Source organism: Coffea arabica, chromosome 8e, assembly GCF_036785885.1.
Source record: "Coffea arabica cultivar ET-39 chromosome 8e, Coffea Arabica ET-39 HiFi, whole genome shotgun sequence".
NCBI classification, from domain to species: Eukaryota; Viridiplantae; Streptophyta; class Magnoliopsida; order Gentianales; family Rubiaceae; genus Coffea; species Coffea arabica.
Window position 1 is genome coordinate 47,922,249 of NC_092324.1, and position 21,377 is coordinate 47,943,625.

Genomic DNA, 21,377 nt, shown 5'->3' on the forward strand with positions numbered 1-21,377 from the left:
TTGGGTTTGTTTGATAAAATTTAGAAGGGCGAAAATGAGTCTTTTATAGAGCTTGAGTTTCAACTTTCAACCAATTAGTATACGAATTCACTCTTCTGCTTGCAATGACCAAAAATTCTTATCCATCACCTACTTTTGAAAGATATGACACCATGCTCCAAACCCAATTAGTAATTTACCCCTCAACTTGGGAAAATTTGTGGATGGAATATTAACTTGGAAGACTTGACTAAACGAATAGTGACAAAATTACTTGACTTAAATTTCTTGCAGAGTCTTTGACATGGCTTCCTTCAGGTCTTCCATGACGCATTGGAGGAAGACTTAACATGCTTGCTCCTGTTCTCCGTATTAGAGAAATTTATGAGAAGCATATTTTAAAAGCTGAGAAGACATGGGAATAGGGTCTCTAAGTTGAGTTATATCTAATTAAAACAGTTGACGTAATTCTTACAACTTTTTTGCTGTAAACTAGAAAACTGTTAGACAAAAAAAATTAAACCAAGTCTTTTTAGAAGTTTAGTTGCTTTATAATTATATTTTTTATTTGTTAACTAGATTAGAATTGGTGTCAAAGTTAATTTAGGAAATACGTTTGAGTCATGTTTTGGTATTATAATGAGAATAGGATTTGTGATTATGTTTCTCTATTTAAGGATTTTGAGTTCTAAGTTTGTAGTTGAGAATATTTTGTTTCCTCCTGTGCTTTTCTTATATTATTGTTTGCAAGATTTCAATGTTACTTCCGTTGGGTGATTTTTTGTGCTAACAAATGGTATTAAAGCCCTAGATTCAAGAGTTTGATGTTGGGGTATCTGTAGTGTCTGAAGGGTGTGCAGAATTTGTGGTAGAGGAGCATGTGCTATAGAAAGGTATAGAGGTTGTGATAGAGTAATCATATATTGAAGAATTGGACCACAAGGTTGGTTTTGGAGTATTCCATCATTGATTGGAATTAGGGAAAAGCGACCCTCAGAGAGATGGCTGAATGGTTGATAGCTTCGGTCTTGAAAACCGGAATAGTTTTGAACAAAGAATTATCGAGGGTTCGAATCCCTCTCTCTCCTTTTTTTTTCGGTACCTAGTAATTCTATGATACCGGTGGAAATTCGGGTTAAAATTCCCTTTTATGAAAAAGTAGAATAGGAATGGAATAAAAAAGAATAATTGCAAAGTAAAAGAATATGAACAAAGATCTAAAAAGAGGTATTCTATTAAGATTGTTGGTGTTGTGCAATGATAAAAAAAAAAAGGTTCTACCAAATTGTTGATTGTTTACCATGGAGTTTGATCAAACCTAAAGCCAGGGAGGAAAAATTTTTGTTAAGGTACGTAAATTGTTTGAAATTGCCATGGAGAGAGAATTTGTTAATGTTAAAAAATTAAAAAATTTGCATACATTGAGTACTATTGAAGAAAGACGAGAATGGGAGAACATAATGGAGAAATATCTCACAAGGTGTGGTTTGAGTGACATTCTTAAAGTAAATTCTTTCTACTGTTTACCAAAAGTTTTTTATCAGGATTATGCAGAAATCCGAAGAATATTATTGAAACTCTTTATATTTTTGATAGAGTTTGACTATGAGTCTGATCGTAAGTCAAAACGTGGTTTAACATGGGAAGTTAATTTGGAAAAAAATATATTTGTTGATAAAGAGGCTTTTGAAATTTTTGATGTGCTTGAAAATTATGATTTGTATACTTTGTTTGGGATGATTTGATAAAGAAGAATTTGTCAATAAAAGAAATTATTGTAATTGTGGGGTGGATGAATCCATTGGCAATTGTTTGCAACAAAAAAGGCATGATTTATTGCTTGAAGGTAGTGTGAATTATTATTGTCCAAAAAGATATGGAGGCTCTAATGGTGAATGGGTCAATATGGATAAATTTTTTGATCAAGTAAAATTGGCTGCTGAATTGCGTGCAAAGTACGAGCATGTCCTACTCCTAATTAAAAAATAAACTGGAGTTACTTGTGAGTTATACTGTTACAAAGGCTGCAATGACGATTGAATCTCGTGATGGCATTAGAAAAGACAACATCAAGAGTTTGGTTTAAGGGAGCCATTATTAACTAAAAAAATTAAACCAAGACTTTTTACAAGTTTAGTAGTTTTAGAATTATATTTTTTATTTGGTAACTAGATTAGAATTGATGTCAAAATTGATTTAGGAAATAGATTGAGTTATATTTTGGTATTATAATTAGAATAGAATTTATGGTTGTCTCTATTTAAGAACTTTGAGTCCTAAGTTCGTAGTTGAGGGAAATTAGCGAATTGAAGTAAAATATTTTGTTTACTCCCATGCATTTCTTATATTATTTTGTTTGTAAGATTTTAATGTTATTTCCGCTGTGTGAATTTTTGCACTAACAAAAACTATATGAGTTTACACTAAATATAGTAACAATCACACTAAATGCAGTAAGACTTTTAATGTTAATTCTACTATTTTATTATTACGTGTGAGAGCAGAAAGTTAAATTTTTGTTGCTTCTAACTTTTCTTTGTCCTTTTAGAATAAGTTAATCCAGAAACAGATAGATTCTAGCGTGACTTTGTTTGCAAGCAAATGACCAATTAATGCAAATCCGTGGAAGACCCATCAATCCAAATTCCACTCAACATTTGCTAAATTGTTTGCAAGACATGACAAGTTGATGAGTCCGAATTGGAATACTTAAATTTGCATAGACTTCCAAGTCAATGTGTTAGGTTTACAGAAAAAAGACCCATCAATCCAAATCCCACTTAACATTTGTTAAATTGTCTGCAAGACATGGCACACGTTGATGAGTGTGAATTGGAATGCTTTGCATGGACTTCCAAGTCTAGCTTGGAAGTTATGGAGGAAGTTTTCCAAGTCTTCATAGCATAAGAGGACTAAGGTCCCTGCAATTGGGCATGACTTATGGACGTGACACAATGGACAACTAACAGTCCCTCCATCACAACACCATAGTCATGATAAGCACAATGACTTGTGGACAAGACACAATGGACAGCTAACCATAGTCATGAGTTTTTTTAGGTGCATTTGAGAGAAGGGCCGTTGTTGGCAGCGGTGGTGTTTTCTTCCCCGAGAAAAGCAAGTACGGTCCTCCGGGTTGTGCGGATTGTTTGCAAGAGGAAAGGGCTATAGTTGATGGTGCTCCCTAATTTGTCTGTCTTGTAAAAAGAAGATGATGCAGTAGTTTTCGCACTTAATGATGCTTAGTACTTAAAGAGTAAATTGTATCTGCGCCAATTAAATACGAAACCAATTCTGAGATCTGAATTAACTAAAAACAGAAAATTCAAAATTGAGACCATATTCGAAATTAACTAAAATACCAAATTCATTCAAATAAAATCCTTCACCAAATACAAATCCATCAATTTAAGCGGATGCTAACTGAATTTAATATCCACCAATTTGGCATCCTAGAGCATGAAAACCTGTATGCGATCACGTTCTCTGTTTCCTTTCCAAAGGGGATGCAACAGCAGCTGAGACAATACAAGATATTAGCATGGAGAGGCAATAATCTATCTTTATCAATACTATCAAACTCCGCATCCAGTAGTTAAAAATCTTCGGAGGGTATATCACCGCACCCAAATAGGCCTCTTCTTGTAATCCCTATTTCAATCCGGTTGAGTTCTGTCTGCCCTTATAGTGGATACATAGTCTAAGTGCTATTGAGAGTTAAAAAAAAAAAAATTTCAATGCGATCATATATTTTTTCCTTTTTCAAGATTGTCCTTATAGAGAGTTTATACGATTTGTTTCTGTCCATATATATGTTGGTATAAGCCACTGTTATGTCTTGGTATATTGCTTTTTTGCAATTTTTTTTCCCATCAAGCAGTGAGTTGGTGACTCTCAACAAAATTGAGAAATCTTTCCCTCTAGTATTACAGGGGAAAATTCACAAACTAAATTCATACGACGGCCACAACCACCCGTAGCCAAACGTATTATATCTAAAAAACAACTTTTTTTTGGTGCTAAAATTAGTTACAAAATGAAGCAACAACAGGCCTCTACAGTCATCCTCAAGAAGGCTGCAAATATTAATTGTCAAGAGGGTACATAACATATCAAGTATTTTCAAGATAAAACCAATTAAAAGTCATCAAGCTAGATAGGGTACAACATTTTTTCGATATTCTGCCAGTGCCCATAATGGAAAAATATTCCTATGTGCAGCATAGTGTAATATGCAATTTCCCATGGATGCTCCGGTCATTTCCTGCAGCAACATATATAAAAGATTGTGATATCAAAAATTCTTACGCACAAAGCAAGTAGTTGTCTCATAACAGCGCTATGGGAACAATAATCTCTTGATTCAACAAAAAAAACAATCCAATTCGTATGACAATATTTTGCTAAAAAATATAAATATAGTCTTTGTAATTCGATTTTCTATTGTGAAAATTGTTGATGTATGGGAAGCATTTGGAAACATTTCCAATCACAGTGTTTTTGAGCAATAAATTGAAAGTTAGAAGTTTTCGCTAAACTAAGTGACTGTTCTTTTGGCACAACATAAAATGGAATATATTTACATACGATTTACATTGATACAAAGAATTAGAGGACGCACATCTCTGCAAGATAACAAAATTATAACGCCTAGCTAAAATACCATAATTTCCAAAGCATGTGTATCTCTATGTTTTTGTTATAATATAATCACTTTACCAATACAGCAATAGGTCAAAAAAGAATATCCCTTCTTTTTTAAATGTGCAATGGAAGTTCTCGATGATAGAAAGGATAGTATGAACTACATACACTGTCATAACAAAGAATACATAGGTGAAACAACAGTAGAAAGAGAGAGAGAGAGAGTAAGCTAAATGGTGATCAATTGGTTGGTCTATGGTGTCAATTCATTGAATGACACAATAGTCACTTGACCCAAGTCTTGTTACTTTTTTTTTTTTTTGTCGACACAAGAGTGTCCGGGTCAATCCTTACAGGGCCCGACTAATTCCCTGCGGCCCGGGCCCGACGCCCCAACCCGGCCCAAACGCGTTAAGTGCGCGGAGGAATCCAGCGGAGCGGAGACTCGAACTTGTGACCTCAAGATTCACGGGTGAGAGCGCTGAAGTCTTGTTACTTGATTTGAATGAATTCTTGCACCTACTAATTATGGTCCAATTCGCTGTATCAAAATTGCATTCACGTCTTAAGTCTCTCCTTGATAGCTCTCTTTCCTCTTTTAATTTGTTAAATCTTTTTTAAACAAAACCCTCCCTGATATTATAGTGATACGTGTGTTTTCTTTTGTAATAATAAGATAGCGGTTGCTTTATTAACTTACCCAATATTATGACCTTTCCGACCGCTGAGATAAATCAACAAGAGAAGCATTAAAAGAATTATGGGGTAAATTTTCAAAATAGATGCAAAAAACATAATGGTCAAGCATTGGGGAGAATTGCAGCTTTGATCCTTAATATTTGGTCTGTGTGCCAAATTGATCCTCAATATTTTGGTCAAAACAGATCTAGTTTCCAAGATTTAAGATCTTAGGCAGATTTAGAACAACTAACGGAAATGCAACGATGACTAACCGTCAACATTAAGTTGCCATTAGTTAACAACTTTGAATTTACACTTTTGATCCCCAAGGTTTTGATATTAAATCATTATATTTTTCTAAATTTTAAATAGCGATATTAATGGCTTTAACATGAATTGAGATGCAAAATAGAATGAAATTGTATTAAATAGGCAATAAGAATTCTAATTAAACTTTTTGTCTTCTCTTTTTATTTTTATTTCATTTATTTATGCTAATAATATATCACATATTTCTTTTCTTTTGCATAGTTAGTCTCAAATTCAGCATAACATATATATGTATATATTATTGTTTCTCACTATTAATAATTAATTAATTATGAGTTTTATTATTTTTATTTCTTATGATAATTTAAAAACTTAATTAAATATTACTTTAAAATTTAACAAATTTATACTCTTTCTAAATTAAGTTGATCATTTTTTTTTGGTATTTTAACAGGTTGTCAATTGAGTTTGAAATGAAGTTGGTATTCTATGCATATTGTATTAACCATTAAATGATTATCAAGGTACATAAACATTAAAATAAATACTTTAAAACTACAATACTGGAACATTAGATTTTAATTGGTAAGAAAGACAACAAAACATAAAAATAATTTTCTTAGGAATTCCTATAATTACTTCACATTGATACTTACCATCACAAGTTTTATAAGTACAATGGTTAGTTACAAGAATTTGAAACCTAATGCACAAGACATGCAACAATTTTTGTAGTAGTAACTATAGTAAACTTAAATTATAAAACTAAAATTCTCTTTTTCTTCCACTATATTATGTTTTCTTTATTCTTGGTATATTATAATCCACTTATAACTTAATTAACAAAGATATATATATATATATATATACTATTTAGGCTACGTTCATGTTGTGCCAATATAAAGTGTTTTATGAAATTTTATAGAAATTTAGGATCATATTTGTCAAATATTTAATTTAATTCACAAACTTTAGGGGCCATTTGTTGTTGATCGTTAGCTATGAATATTTTCCATTAGTTGCCATAAAAAAGCCAAAAATCACAAACTTTGCAGATCAAAAGTGCAAAGTCAAAGTTGTTGACTAAGAGCAATTTGATATTGACCGTTAGTCATTGTTTCATTTCCTTTAGTTGTTCTAAATCTATCTAAAATCACAAACTTTGGGAACAAAATTTATTTTGGCCAAAATATTAAGGACCAATTTGGCACTTAGACCAATCATTGGGAACAAAAACTGCATTTCTCCCCGATCATTGTGTGATAGTCTAATAAAAAACCAAGATATACTAATAAAGAAACTAAATCAGTTTATACAGATTATGGACATTTACTTAGATCTTGTTTGATAAACTAATTCAGCACTTAAATTTAATGGATTCAGATCTTAACATGTTCAGACATGTTTGATAACTAAAAATAAAGTATTTAAATTAATGAAATGGTACTGAATATTTTAGGCAAAACTTAATTCAAAAAATAAGTGATAAGTTACTCACTAATCACTTAATGTGATGATATACACTCAAATGTATTAGATTTAATACTTAACAATTTAATAATTTAATAAATTCAAATTTCAATTTTATCAAACGTACCCTGGATGATGTAATTAATATTCATGGATTACAAGTAATTGAAACTAATTTTATTGACAACTTTCTCAATAAATGTACCTGCTGAGGAAAAGATCCGTCATCCATCTGTGAATTGACTAGTAGCATTGCAGCTTTATGCAAAGGTATCGGATCTCTCTTTGCCTGTTAAACAATACGACATTTAATTGTATACTACAATGCCATTTTATATGAATAGTTCTGTTGTGGAAAACATCCATGAATGCGTAATAAGGACAAACATATGAAATGTGTTTAAGAAATGAGTTATTCACTTTACTTTGGTTGGATAGCAAGTCACAAATTGGATCAAATCAAAACAATAAAGTCATTAATTTTTTGAAATTCAAATTCAAGGGGTGACTTAGTTCATTGTTAAATATTACTTTTGCCTCTTACATGAAACGTATACTCCATTGTACTAGTTTTACGATGGTTTTGTAAGCACCATTTAGGTCGTACTGCTTAGCTTGTGAGCCGAAAAATACAGTAAAAAATGCCACATATCATCTCGAGGTTAAGGATAGCGAACCTGTCCAGCATGTATAAGTGCCATCAGAGCCCATGATGTTTGTACCAAATGAGATGTTTCACCATCAAAATTTGTGTATTCCTGGTAACAATAATATCTTGAAATATAAGCCCAGAAGTTCTCACTATATATGAATCTTTACTATACTAAAGGTGGGAGTTCGGATTGCTACAGTGAATTTGGGCTGGTTATCATGCGATTGTGGTGACTTTGAGGGGCAGGTTGGTCTTTTGTCATTAAGTGGTAGTGGCTTTGCTGGAAATTTGCTGCTTGGCTTTGTGGTGGGCGGTGAGTTTGTTGCTATCAGCTGTCTGCATGGCCCTGGAAATTCGATGCTGTCTGCGTGGTTTTGTTGTGAGCGGTGAGTTTGTTGCTATCAGCTATCTGCATGGCTTTTGGAAATTCGATGTTGTCTGCGTGGCTTTGTTGTGGGTGATGCGTTGGCTGCCATCAGCTGTCTCCATGGCTTTTGTTCGCTGCTGTCCGCCCGGTGGCTTTGTGCTCGATGATTCTTAGCGATGTAGGTGGTGCGTTAGCTGCTGTTCGCTGTTTGCATGGACTTCAGCCAGGTGTTTTTATTTGTAGTACACCTGTACAGCTACGTGCATGATATGCAAGGTTTATGAACTACGTGTCGTGTTCTCTTTTCACGCCACATTATTCTATCGTTTGTTTTTCTTGCGGCCATTCTATACAAAGCTTGCTATGGATTCTTTAGTCCACGCCCGCGTTCGTTAGTAGCTGCAAGAGTTAGTCCTTCATTCTTGTGCTCTTGTACTTTTTACGCATGTTTTCTTTCAGTTTGAGTTAGCTAATGCCGTAGTTTATTGTTTGTTAACTGCGAAAATTATGAAGAGGCCGTTACTGTTATCTCTAACATTTCATCTCCAGGAATCATTGATGCGCGTCACTAAAAACGCATACAAGTTTTCTAAGCCCCAAATTAGCTGCTAACTATCGGACAGAGCTTGCGCTGAGAAATGAGATTGCTACAATCGAATTATCCATTGATCCGTCACACACAAACCATGGCTCTTTAAAGGTCATCACCCAATTCATTCTCCACAAAGCTTTCTGATCACAAATCCTCCTATTCTTCCATTCCTAATTGGTATGTTTTCTTTTGATTATTCTTGTATTATATAAGTTTTTGACAAATTTTGAAGTAGATTAGTCATGTTGTAATTCTTCCTTTTTCTGTAGCAACTTTATTTTGCTTTTTCTGATTTGCTTTTTCTGATTATTTGCATTTTTAGCACTTGTTTTCTTTCTTCTGAATGTGTTTCCTGAAAGCATGTTGCGGTCAAAACCTTCTTCACAAACAAGCTCTTCCCATAATTTTTTGTCTGTCATGTGAGGGTGATGAATCCATAAAGCTATCTATGGGGAGGTCTTTCAATTTCTTCAAACTTTGGCCACCTTTTTTTAATCATTTTCGTCAAATATTTCAAATAGTTGAATTATTGAATGGAAATTAAAGTATAATAGGAAGGAACATCTATCAAATTTTGACTTGCAGCCGCTGCATATTATGTAAGTAAAATTTCATTTTCTTTGTTGATGACCTGTATTTGCTTATATAATTGAACAAGGTAAACTTTCTTATTGAAGTTATTAAGCTTTTGTAGGACTGAGACTACAAAACTCAAATGTTTGTTTGCCACTTACCGTTTTCCTTTGCTTCGCTAATCTTTTTGATAGTGAAGGGCATCATTCCTTCTCTTCTCCTTGCTGTACTTCGATAGAGACGGTAATTGAAAATAAGAAGTTACCAGTCTGTCTTTGGTCCTTGCTGCTGAGCTCAAGTTCCTCTATTTTATATTGTCTACTAATTTATATTGTCAGGTAAGAAGTTTTCTTTCCCGTTGGTGTTCTTTTTTGACAGTTTGATGATTAGCCATGCTATTGGTTATTATCAACTGTCATGCCAATTGATTGAATTTGGAGGCCTAATGTTTTTTTACCTAACCTTTATTTACTCATTGTTGCATCTTTGTTTTCTTGTTCTACTAGATTTCTTAACACCATACATGTTGATAATTATCTCTTTATTGCAAGTGGTAATAGTTTGAGCATTGCATGGTTTTCACCTAAACTTTTTGCTTAGTTGTGGCCAATTCCCTGGACTTATGCTGTTAGCCTTAGAAATCTAACTTTCTAACACAATCGCTTATCAAATTGCACACAAAAACCTGACACAGTTCATCACATTTTGACAACGCAAATATGTGACACCAAACTACCCGCTAGAAATGTAGAAATCCAAAAACTCCGATTTACCGCTCAAATCCGAATTGAATCCAGAATTTTCAATTGAATAGTTCAATAATTCAGAATGGAAATCGAAAGATCCAATTTCGAATTAATCGAATTCAAGTCAAATTCAGTAATGAGATCTTTCAAATAAAAAATTAGACCCGCATTTTCATCCCATCTTCGGCAATCCACAAGTAATCAGGAACTCGGGCAAGATGACATTTGAAAAAGGTTGAGTTTGGATTTGGATCTTCTGCCCAACAGGCCATCATGTGGAGTACCTGTTTAAATAAGCTTGCAAAGATTAGACAATTTATCTTATGGTGTATATGATACCTTTTTTTAAACGGAATTTATCTATGAAAATTGTCGAATCAATATGTTGTCTTGATTGTTGACAGAATGACAAGCCATATTGGAACATAAATTTCAAATCAAGGAGAATGAAGTCTTTTGCACATCAGATCCATCTGTTAGGTGGCTGTAAAGTGTTTAGTTCGACTCTTAAACCCTTCTCATTTCTCCTTCCTCTTGTATGCCTTGGAGTCTCCTTTGAACTATAAAAACTGAAAAAATAATAGTAATAAGAAAAATTTTCGAGTTCAAATGCATCAGTTGGCGTTATTGGTAAAGAATTTCTGCGATAAAAACGTGAAATCTGAACCATATATTACCATCTTTTCATATTGTCTATCATGTCTAAAACTCAATGTGCAATAAAAGTTTTATCAGAACGAAAACGATAATTAATAGTCGTTAGCTATTGGAAAATGTAAATGAAGCACATCGATTCTAATGGTGAGATAAGGGCCAAGGTTTCTGGATTTACCTTCTGTACACATGCTATGTTAACATATCGACTGTTTTCATCTTCATAATGAATGTGTGCCATTAGTTTTCGCAAAGCATTTTCTCTTAGCTTGGAGAAGGGCCAGAGCTTTAAAACTGGCTCTCCAACGTGATGGAGGATGTCCCAAACTGTATCTTGCATAAAAGGTTGAGGGCTGGTGAGATCGTCCTGCATTTGAGAATTGTTACATTTCATGTCTTGTTCATGCATGCAAAATAATTAATTCAGAAGGACAACTTAATAAGGAGCTTGAGGAAACTTAGAAGGCACCTAAATGCCCAAATTGAATCTCGAACGATGGAATGAACGTTCTAGTGTGGAATTTCTTGCTTGCTAGCTAGTATTGAAGCAAGCAAAGAATGGAATTGTGAATGGAGAATGGAGAACGGAATTGGCCTACCGGAAGACGTTTTAATGCTAAGGAGCAAGAGCTTAAATGCAGTGTTCCTACTTTACTGCAATCTTATATGCAGGATTGTGTTTGATGGGCAGCAGCTGCTAATGGAGTATTTTCTGTTAAGTCTGCTATGGAAAAACTGTTCCGCGCAGGAGCGCAGGTATCTTGGTTCAAGCTTCTCTGGGGGAATTGTAATATACTAAAGTTAGATTTGTGCTGACTGCTGAGGTTAGCACTACAACACAAACTGTTGACCAATGACAGACTTGCTAGATAGAGAGTAGCTAATTTCTCTGTAGTTTGTGTTCTGTGCAATCAAGAAAATGAAACGATTTAGCATCTATTCTTCCAATGCACTTTTTCTGAGTGTGCATGGGAGAAATTACAGAGACTTTGTGAAGTTATTTTGCACAAATCAACAACAGCATATTTCTTTTGCCCAGAGAAAAAGGGGGCCCGGGGTGTGGGGTTGTTGGTGGGGGGGGGGGGGGGTGGTGTGGGTGGGTTATTCATTGTCGCAACTTAATTACCTTTAGGCACGAATGTCGTGTTGCATTCCAATTGATTGTATCATAAGGTTCATTGTAGAGCTCATTTCTCAGTGACAGTATCAGATCGGTGATTGGCCCAACATATTTCCTCCCATACAAATATGCAAGGGGCATATATGTTTCCCGTAAATAGCACCACAAATTTCCTATATTGAAAGAAGAAAGGTAATAGGGCGTCAATTGTAGTACATTTATATGCATAAGTTGCTAATCAATTATATTATTTGATATTTATCTTAAGTGGAACTACTTAATTTTACTCTTATATTATTCTAATAGGTGAAAAACCCAATTAGAGGGAAAATGGACTAAAAAAGTGGGTGAAGAAGCAATAAAAGAGGAAAAAGTCAAGAGAAATAGGTTTGATAGGATTGACATGTTTCAATATTTTGGTGATAATTTGAGCTACACAAAACAGATTGAGATGATTCTTGATTCGAGTTGCAATTATGAAGACATCAAAGTTTGGTTCTTACGTTTTCATGGTCAAAAATCTAAATTACTAAAGTATAGTTGCGCTGCAATTCTCTTACAACCACGTCTCAGTATTTTAGGCATATTTCAATGTTCAAACCTTCAAATGACTTGGTTCTTATAGAGTTGGAAAGGTTATTCAAAGAGCTACAACTTTTATGTTTTGAGTAAGAACTGATTCGACATATTTGGTGGAGTTTTGGGCTTCAAAATTGATCCACGTGTAGATCCCTATTGATCCGCAGACGGATCCAAGACCGACGCCAGACATTGGGCTGGTCTTAATCAGAAAAATGTGCAAAAATGTGATTTTTCAAATTCAATAAAGCCTATTCCTATCTTGTTTGGAATACATGTTCAAGAAGCTATAAATAGGGATTCTTTAGGTCATTTTAGGGTGGAAAACATTAATCTAAACTAGTTTTAACATCTTTTCATAGTTTAATCTTGAGAGATCGAGATCAAATAGAGGTGAATCAAGGAACGCACAAGGAGAAGATTGAAACAAGCAGCTAAGAAGTTTTCTTACTCTTTTTCTTATCTTTGTAGTAACTCTTTGAATTCGTGGTCTTAATTTTCTAATCATGTTGAACTAAATTGTTGCTAGACTTAGGGTTTTTATAAAGGAATTTGATTAATTTTTCTAATTTAACTTTTTGCCTTTTGCTATAATTTATCTATATCAATTTTAATTACGTGTTTATGTTTGGCCACCATAGACATACTCTTAGGGTTTGTATTAAATTAAGAAGAGATATAAAACAATGTACTAGATAGATAAACATACTTAACCTAATCACAAGAGTATGTTAGAATTCGTCGATCAAGTTTTTGGCGCCATTGCTGAGGACGACACTAAGTTTTTCTTCACTTTTATTTTTATTTTTATTTTTCTTGCTCAGGTACCTTAGTTTATGATGGCTTTGGACATTCCTACCAATCAGAATCCACCACCAGCTCCACCTGCTAGACTTCATCTGAGGGACATCTAACGTTCTGTGATAACAGCTTCCTCCACATTATATCCGGCTAAATGATAAGGTTAGGAATTACAAGTCCAAGACATTGCATTTTAATATGCTTCTTGCTTTTCGTGGTTTAACTAATGAAGAACTGCTATCTTTTATCCGAAAATTTTATTCGGTGGTGTAGACTTTTCCATTGAGTAGGATATTAAAAGATGATCTGTAGATGAGGTGTTTTCCCTACTGACTCAAGGACCGTGCTAAATTTTGGCTGCTAAACTTACTTGCGGGATCCTTAAGAACGTGGGAAGATATTTACAATATCTTTATGACCAAGCACTACTCTCCACAAAAAACTATTGATCTAAGGAACAAGATTTGCTACTTTGCTCAAATGGAAGGAGAGTCCATTCACAAAGTTTGGGAACGATTTAAGTTACTAACTAGTCAATGTCTTCATCACCAGTATCCATTGGCTCTACAATGTAGTTTTTCTATGATGGATTTCACGACTCAAAATATGATAGATTTTGCAGCAGGAGGGTATATTAGTGATAAAATTTCGGAAGAATTGGTTGCAATGTACGAGTTACTTGCTAATAACTCTCAACAAAAAGCAAATTGAGGTAAAAGAATAAGTGTACATAAAGTGTCTACTTCTAAGGATTTTGGTTCACAAGTGGCCAAATTCAGTCGTCAGATGCATCGGATCCAATTATTGCTAAAAGACGAAACTCAGTTTTCATGGCTATGTTCTCAAATGAATGATCTCTTTTCTAATACGTATAATGAGGGGTGGAGAAATCTCCCTAATTTATCATGAAGAAATTAAGGGGTCACCCCTATTGGACAATCTGGGTTCCCAGATCAGCCACAAGGATCTCAATATCTACCTCCACCTACTCAAGAAAAGAAGCCAAGTGTTGAAAACATGATGTTGCAATATATGCAGAAACTGGAGCAAATAGCTCAATTTCAACAAGCTTCTATTCAAAGTTTGGAGAGACAAGTAGGCCAACTGGCGAAGGCAATAATTGAAAGGAGGCAAGATAAACTGCCTAGCACCACTGAAGTGAATCCTAAAAAAGCTACAATGGCAATAACAAAGTGTTGGATGATCCAGGAGTTAAAGTAAAGCCAGTACTTGAGAAGAAAAATAAGGTTAAAGTGGATGATGAAAGTAAAAAAATTGAGGATGAGCATGATGGTTTGGGCAAACATGGTCATGAAGATAATCAATGTATAAAATTGCTTGAAGTTAAAGCTTATGTGCCGCATATTCCTTTCCTGCAAAGGGTTAAGAAAAGGCAACTGATACGCTATATCAGAAGTTCGTGGATATGTTTAGGAAGTTATAAGTCATTGTGCCTTTTCCGAAATTTTGGCAAATATCCCTACTTATGCAAAGTTCTTAAAGAAGATAGTGTCTAATAAAAAGAAGTTAAAGGACTTTACAGAGGTGTCTCTTACTAAGGAATATGGTGCAGTGCTTCAAAATTGTCTCCAATTAAGATGAAAGATCCAGGGAGTTTTACCAGTGCCTTGTCAATTTGAACATATTCTTGTTGAGAAGTGTTTATGTGATCTTGGATCTAGTGTTAATTTGATACCCTTATCATTTTTCAAGAAATTGAAATTTGCCAACCTACTGCCTACTCAAGTGATTCTACAATTGGCTAAGCATTCAGTTTGATATCTAATAGGCATTGTAGAGAATTTATTGGTTAAAATTGGTAAATTTTATTTTTCTACTGATTTTCTTGTTCTTGATATGGAGGAAGATATTTCTGTACCTTTTATCTTTGGTAGAAGATTCTTAGCTATAGGAGGTGCTAATATAGATTTATTTGAAAGAAAATTAACTTTAAGGGTTGGTAAAGAGAAAGAAAAATTTAATGTTTTTGAACCCTTTAAATACCCTTTGTATGAGGAGTCTTGTTCTTTTATTGCTGCTACTGATAAGTTGTATGATAAAAAATATGTTTTAGAACAGGACATAGGATTAATGCCTTTGCATGATCATCACTCATATTCTTCGTTCGCGGTCTGGAAACGCAATGCTGATGCGAACAGTTATGCAATACTGCAGGCACATAAATTAAAGGATATGCAAAAGTCTGAACGATTTCATCCTCCATGACCTTATCTATCCTTGTTCGGTTGAAGACATAAAATTTAGTGCTTATCGGGAGGCAACCCGACTTTCTTTTTAATTTATTTAATATTTTCCTTTTGTTTGGGATTAATGGCAGTGTATATTTCCTTACAATTTTATTGTTTTCTAGTTTGGGTTTTAGTGGTGTATTTAACTCCTATTTGTAGTATTTTCTAGTCTTTTTATAGTTTGGTAGGATGGCTTCTTGAACTTGACTATTGGATAGTAACTAGCAACTTCTCTCACCCCACTTGACTTTTAGCACAAGGGAGTTTCATTTTCAACTCTTTTTTTGTTATTATTTCTTTATTTTATCTCCAACATTGAAAATAATGTTGTCTTAAATGTGAGGAAGGGGTAAAAAAGTAAATAATACAAATTTACAGGTCCTCGATAATAAAATGCAACATCTATTTGATTCAAATTCTGGATTAAAATCTAAAACCCTAGACTCACCACTACTTTATTTGAATTGATTATTATTTTATTGCTTAGTTAAAAAATACAATTCTTTGAATTTAAATTTTGTTATTTTGTTAGAATAATTAAAATAGCAAAAATTAACTCGTCTCTGTAGGTTCGATCCTGGAATACTCCAGGTTATTTATTATTACGATTGACCCTGTGCGCTTGCACGAATTCGTGGATCAAAAGGAGGTTGCAATTCCACGGTTTAGCCTACGTGCAGATGCTTACCCTCAAAAGAAGACTTCTACACCATAAATCATAAGGAAATTCTACAGTCCGTTTAATGTTAATATAAACAATGATAACGTGGTCTGAGTAGTAACATGCTCAGCTCATGCTTACCGGGAAAAGCAAATTAGCAGGTAAATTAGTCCCTCTAAATTTTTTTAATGCCAGTAAATTAATGATTAACGTTCTAGATAGATAATTAATCTTTAGCAGCAGGAATGTTGAGTTTTTCAAATGAATAAATAATTTTATACTGTCTCCGTGTGAGAAACTGGTGTGCAATCCATACAAATAAAGAATGAATACTCAGAAATTGATATTTGGTAGAAAGAAAAAAAAAATCAGCAAAATGTAATTTAATAGTGATGGCAAGCTACAAGTAATTAGTACCTGGGTGTATTGGCAGACAGGAAGGTAAAAGAAATAACTCTGGAGGAATGGGATTGCAGCCTGACCAGTCGTACAGTCCGATCAGCTAATTAAGAGAGTGAAATTTCGTTAAATATATAAGGAAATCAAGACAATGAGGAAAGTGTCATTCTACTTTGGAGTTAAGCCGTCCAAACCTGCGATCTAGCTGCTGTGTCCGTCCATATATCAGTGCAAATTTCATAAACACATGCATTACAGTGTCAGCAAGCAACTCCCGTTATAAATTGTCGTTTTTGTATGTTGTTAATGTCGTTTCAGTGTAAATCATAATTGTATTGCAATTAGAGTCAAGTATTACTAAAACAGCATCATTTTACTAGCGATTAGTTAGAAAAGACGGTTATTAATCAGTTGATGTGTATGGAATTGAGCTCAAAAGTTTGTTAATGAAGAATATGTTCTCTCTTTTGGTTGTCTCTCTCTAGTCTCTCTGTTTTCTGCACCTCTTCTCTTTTTCTCTTCTTTTTTTTTATCTTTTGATAACGCAGAACATGCTCCGACTCGAGCCACTTAGAACTCTAGCCGACACACCAAATCGAGAAATATGCTGTAGCCCCCCACGACGCACCCAAATTAGATAGAGGGGTTCAAGTCTAGGGAAAAATTCGAACGCATGACCTCTCTTTTTCTCTCTCTTTCCCTGCTAAAACTCCTTTCTCGATTCTTCGACCTATTTCCTCTCTTTTTTGACGAATGTCAAGATCCTCCTCCTCCTCCAATAAAAATTTTGTATAGTTTGTGATAAGCTGTGTACGTGGTAAAATTAAGGACGGCATTATAAACATTTAAGCCAATTGTGGACTTATCGGAAATTATATCCGGGACAAATTTGGATAGGAATTTACCGAGAGACCCATCTTTCCCCAGGATGGTATCATTGTTAAGCCTCCGTGATTTAATATCCAATTCTGGGCTTTTGAAAGAGCATTACCATTCGGGCCATCGACGTTTTCGCCAAGCAAACGAAGAGCGACATAGTTATTTGCTGTCCCAAACATGGTGCTGTGATCTTCTATGTGAAATCCCCATCCTCCATCTTCATTCTGCGGATTTGAGCACAGCGAGTGTTTAACAAAGAAGCGAAAAGTTTTACGAGGGATTTGAACCTTCGCCACAAATAAGTGCAAAATTAAGAATTTTTATCGTGATGTGATGCATAAAATAAAAATTCTTTACTAGCAATTAAAAAGTCTACAAATGTTTTGCTAACCTTTTCTATTTATTTCTGGAAGCAAAAAAAAAAAAAAAAACACACACACACACACACACACAAAAGAACAAGAGGAAGAAAAACGAATATTATGAAATTGTTTAGTCAGCTATCATCCAAATGCATGTGGACTAATTTGGTGTGTAACATTTGAAAAATAACTAAGCTAGTCTCTTTATGATTTTTTTTTTTTTAAATTTCTACCAATTAGGGACATCTCAAAAACCTGGTGAAACTGAGTCAAACATTGTCAAATGTACATCGACGGGGTTAAATTGATAACCTACGGAACTAAATTAGCTTTGTCGGAGAATTATGGAACCAACACAATCTGTACACAACCAATTTTCTGAGTACCTGGTGATTGTAAATATAGCGCATAATCTCCTTCTTGTGCTCTGCTGATAGAACCACATTCATGGTTCCGCTAGTGTACAGGAGCATGGTCTGCATGTAGCAAGAGGTAAAGTTCATTGACATCATGTCGTATTGAATGATTAAGAATATGAAAATAAGAGATGTAATTAGTTGCGGTAGGGACTTTGCAAATCTATCACGGAGCATCTAAAACTAGGCAAGAACTTGTATAGACTCAATCTACGGACTCACTTGTAGACATCAATCCCAATAGATCCCTCCTCTTAGCCCCCTCCCCCATTTCCCACCTGAGGTATCACCACCACCACCATCACTATTATCAATCAATCCCAATAGATCTCTTTTGCCATGACTTCTTTCCCTCTTTTCACAAAATTAAGATCATGGTTTTAATATTTTTTTTGGTTCAACTAATAAATTTTGAAGAAAACCCCAAATGTTAACCCAACATTACACCAGAAATTACAAAAAATGAAAGGGTAAAAAACAAAAAAAATCCCCTGTGATAAACCTAATATACAGAAAAGCTTCTCGTGGTTTCAAAATATACAACACGACACCGCGCACTTTGAACTAAATTGTAAAGGTGACGGAATCCGTTAAACTTAACGGAAATGAAAGAAATGACCAAAATGCCCTGATATAATTAAGCAAAAGACAACTAAAAAAATTATTTGTTCTATTCTCTGGATAGAGAGAATTGAGGGTTAAGGGGTAGAACAGGTATAGTTGTTAGAAATTAGGTATAAAAATTAAGAATATGAAAATAAGAGATGTAATTAGTTGCGGTAGGGACTTTGCAAATCTATCACGGAGCATCTAAAACTAGGCAAGAACTTGTATAGACTCAATCTACGGACTCACTTGTAGACATCAATCCCAATAGATCCCTCCTCTTAGCCCCCTCCCCCATTTCCCACCTGAGGTATCACCACCACCACCATCACTATTATCAATCAATCCCAATAGATCTCTTTTGCCATGACTTCTTTCCCTCTTTTCACAAAATTAAGATCATGGTTTTAATATTTTTTTTGGTTCAACTAATAAATTTTGAAGAAAACCCCAAATGTTAACCCAACATTACACCAGAAATTACAAAAAATGAAAGGGTAAAAAACAAAAAAAATCCCCTGTGATAAACCTAATATACAGAAAAGCTTCTCGTGGTTTCAAAATATACAACACGACACCGCGCACTTTGAACTAAATTGTAAAGGTGACGGAATCCGTTAAACTTAACGGAAATGAAAGAAATGACCAAAATGCCCTGATATAATTAAGCAAAAGACAACTAAAAAAATTATTTGTTCTATTCTCTGGATAGAGAGAATTGAGGGTTAAGGGGTAGAACAGGTATAGTTGTTAGAAATTAGGTATAAAAAAATTTTTTAGATTCCAATAAGTCATTTCCGTTAAGTTTAACGGATTCCGTCACCTTTACAATTTAGTTCAAAGTACGAGGTGTCGTGTTGTATATTTTGAAACCACGAGAAGCTTTTCTGTATATTAGGTTTATCACAGGTAACTTTTTTGTATTTTACCCAAAATAAAAAGAAGATTATAGTGGGGAAGGAGATTGGTTTGGAGATCTTACAAGAAGGGTGAGACAGAGCTTGTGGAATAAGGCAAAAGGAAACCTAATCTGGAAGATTGTTGCAATAGGATTTTGAATTGTACTAATACTTGTATTTCGAAACGAAAAGAAAAAATTGAGAAAATGACCAAAGTGCAGAGCGTTCCTAGCTAGGCAAAGGAATTCTGAGTATTTCAATCTCAATTACTTCGATGACGTGGAAGTTTCCTGCGCCACTTGGCTTACGAGTTTATCTACACAGTTTTTTGTCCAAAAACTACTTAAGATGCGTCACATAAAATTGAGATTTGAAAATTGAAACTTGGAATCTAAATTTATTAATTTATTAAGTACTAAATATGAAACATTTGAGTGTATATCACATTAAGTGATAAGTGAATGATTTATCATTTATTTTTTTGAAACAAGTTTTACCCAAGAAATTTAGTACCATTTAATTAATTCAGTTGTTCAATTTTTTGTTATCAAACACGTTCGAACATGTTAAGATATGAATCCATTAAACTTAAGTGCTGAATTATATTATCAAACAGAGCCTGAGTATAAGCGGTTGTCTGCAATTGCAAGTGTAACACATTAAACAATTAGTGATCTAGATTGGATTGCTATTGACTTGGCTTGATCATTAAAATTGTTAATTTCAAACTATAAATTCCTTTTTTATTGAATTTTGAACAATAGATTTGAATCGCTCATATGAGTTTACATCAACTACAGCAAGATCTTATCCTTGAATCAAAGCTGTAATCGTGAACACAACCATAGAGGACTCTTAGTTAGACGCTTACCAGAGGAGGCAGGTAAAACAATGGCCCAGACATTTCAGCAGGCCAGTGTCCATCTTGTGCTTGGACAGCTGAGGTGAATCTCACGGCTTTCCTTAAAGCACTTGTAACCATTTCACTGGTGATTCCTTCTATTCTCTCAAACCGTATGTTTGGCAAGCTTAGATCTGCCTGGTTTTCTTTGATAAGCTGGTACACATACATGAAAAAAAAACAGCGACTTTAGGAAGATTAAGGTAGTCTAGTGCAAATTGCTTTCTCTGCAATTAAGGTAGTCCAGTTTGATACTTCGATTGGTTCTACCTGATTACAAAATTTAGGTATTGCAACATTTTGTTTGGCGGCGACGGGTTGGAAGGAAGGAACAGAAAAGGAACAGGTCCATTATGCTTGTATGAGAAAAACTAAACTTGAATTTGATCAAGCAACACAAGAAAAAAAAAAAAAAGACCAGTTAATTAATTCACCGTTTCATTGTTTAGTAATTCTTCTGTTTCACCAACTCTTTAAATCAAGGCTCGCTTTTTATTTAATAGGTCGACATAGGGGGGAACCGTCCGGTTATAGATTCTATTGAATGAACAGAAACCTCAAAATCTCAGGTGTCTATTAATTCTTTTTCTCGTTTTTTGGGCAACACGGGAACAAAGCTACTAGTATATCTTTACCTGCATTTGCTTAAGGATGTCGCCAGAGGGCTTTGCTTGAAATCGATTTTTCTGGTAATCCGTTCTAGCTTTTTCAACTTGTGCTCGTTCTTCTGGGGTGCCGAGGTCAGGGTCAAACTCCCATATTTGTCTACCAAGAAAGTTGTTGGTGCTAAACAACCACGGTCCATGGCCTTCGGCAACCTTAAGCTTCCACATTTCTGAGATGGTATCTTGTTTATCCTAAGCCAAAACTTGGGAGA

General features: G+C 34.4%; 2 protein-coding genes and 2 long non-coding RNA genes across 4 annotated transcripts; 2 read left to right on the plus strand and 2 right to left on the minus strand.

The window, feature by feature from the left end:
• Positions 1–4,035: 4,035 nt before the first annotated feature.
• LOC140012907 (beta-amyrin synthase-like) lies at positions 4,036–8,020 on the minus strand. Its single transcript, XM_072061443.1, has 3 exons — positions 7,722–8,020; positions 7,250–7,333; positions 4,036–4,243 (listed from the first exon to the last, which is right to left on the minus strand). The coding sequence occupies exons 1-3, from the start codon at positions 7,743–7,745 to the stop codon at positions 4,127–4,129; spliced, it is 225 nt and encodes a 74-aa protein (XP_071917544.1). The 5' UTR covers positions 7,746–8,020; the 3' UTR covers positions 4,036–4,126.
• Positions 8,021–8,228: 208 nt separating this feature from the next.
• Positions 8,229–11,615, plus strand: LOC140012908 (uncharacterized). Its single transcript, XR_011819875.1, has 2 exons — positions 8,229–8,470; positions 8,613–11,615. It is a non-coding gene; the product is annotated as an uncharacterized lncRNA (long non-coding RNA).
• Positions 11,616–11,715: 100 nt separating this feature from the next.
• LOC140012909 (uncharacterized) lies at positions 11,716–15,653 on the plus strand. Its single transcript, XR_011819876.1, has 3 exons — positions 11,716–12,760; positions 13,152–13,290; positions 15,304–15,653. It is a non-coding gene; the product is annotated as an uncharacterized lncRNA (long non-coding RNA).
• Positions 15,654–16,313: 660 nt separating this feature from the next.
• On the minus strand, positions 16,314–21,377 carry LOC140012831 (germanicol synthase-like). Its single transcript, XM_072061154.1, has 6 exons — positions 21,136–21,377; positions 20,471–20,656; positions 18,065–18,154; positions 17,343–17,540; positions 16,456–16,540; positions 16,314–16,336 (listed from the first exon to the last, which is right to left on the minus strand). Exons 1-6 carry the CDS (start codon positions 21,331–21,333, stop codon positions 16,314–16,316), a joined length of 780 nt encoding a protein of 259 aa, XP_071917255.1. The 5' UTR covers positions 21,334–21,377.

Excerpts from the sequence above, each read along its gene's own strand:
- LOC140012831 (XM_072061154.1), bottom strand. The coding sequence starts at position 21,333 with ATGTGGAAGCTTAAGGTTGCCGAAGGCCATGGACCGTGGTTGTTTAGC. Across the intron at positions 20,657-21,135 it reads ACATCCTTAAGCAAATGCAG|CTTATCAAAGAAAACCAGGC; the intron begins GTAAAGATATAC and ends TATGTGTACCAG. Across the intron at positions 16,337-16,455 it reads CTGTCTGCCAATACACCCAG|TTTCTCACACGGAGACAGTA; the intron begins GTACTAATTACT and ends ATTGCACACCAG.
- LOC140012907 (XM_072061443.1), bottom strand. The coding sequence starts at position 7,745 with ATGGCACTTATACATGCTGGACAG. Across the intron at positions 7,334-7,721 it reads CACTTATACATGCTGGACAG|GCAAAGAGAGATCCGATACC; the intron begins GTTCGCTATCCT and ends ATTGTTTAACAG. Across the intron at positions 4,244-7,249 it reads ACGGATCTTTTCCTCAGCAG|GAAATGACCGGAGCATCCAT; the intron begins GTACATTTATTG and ends ATGTTGCTGCAG.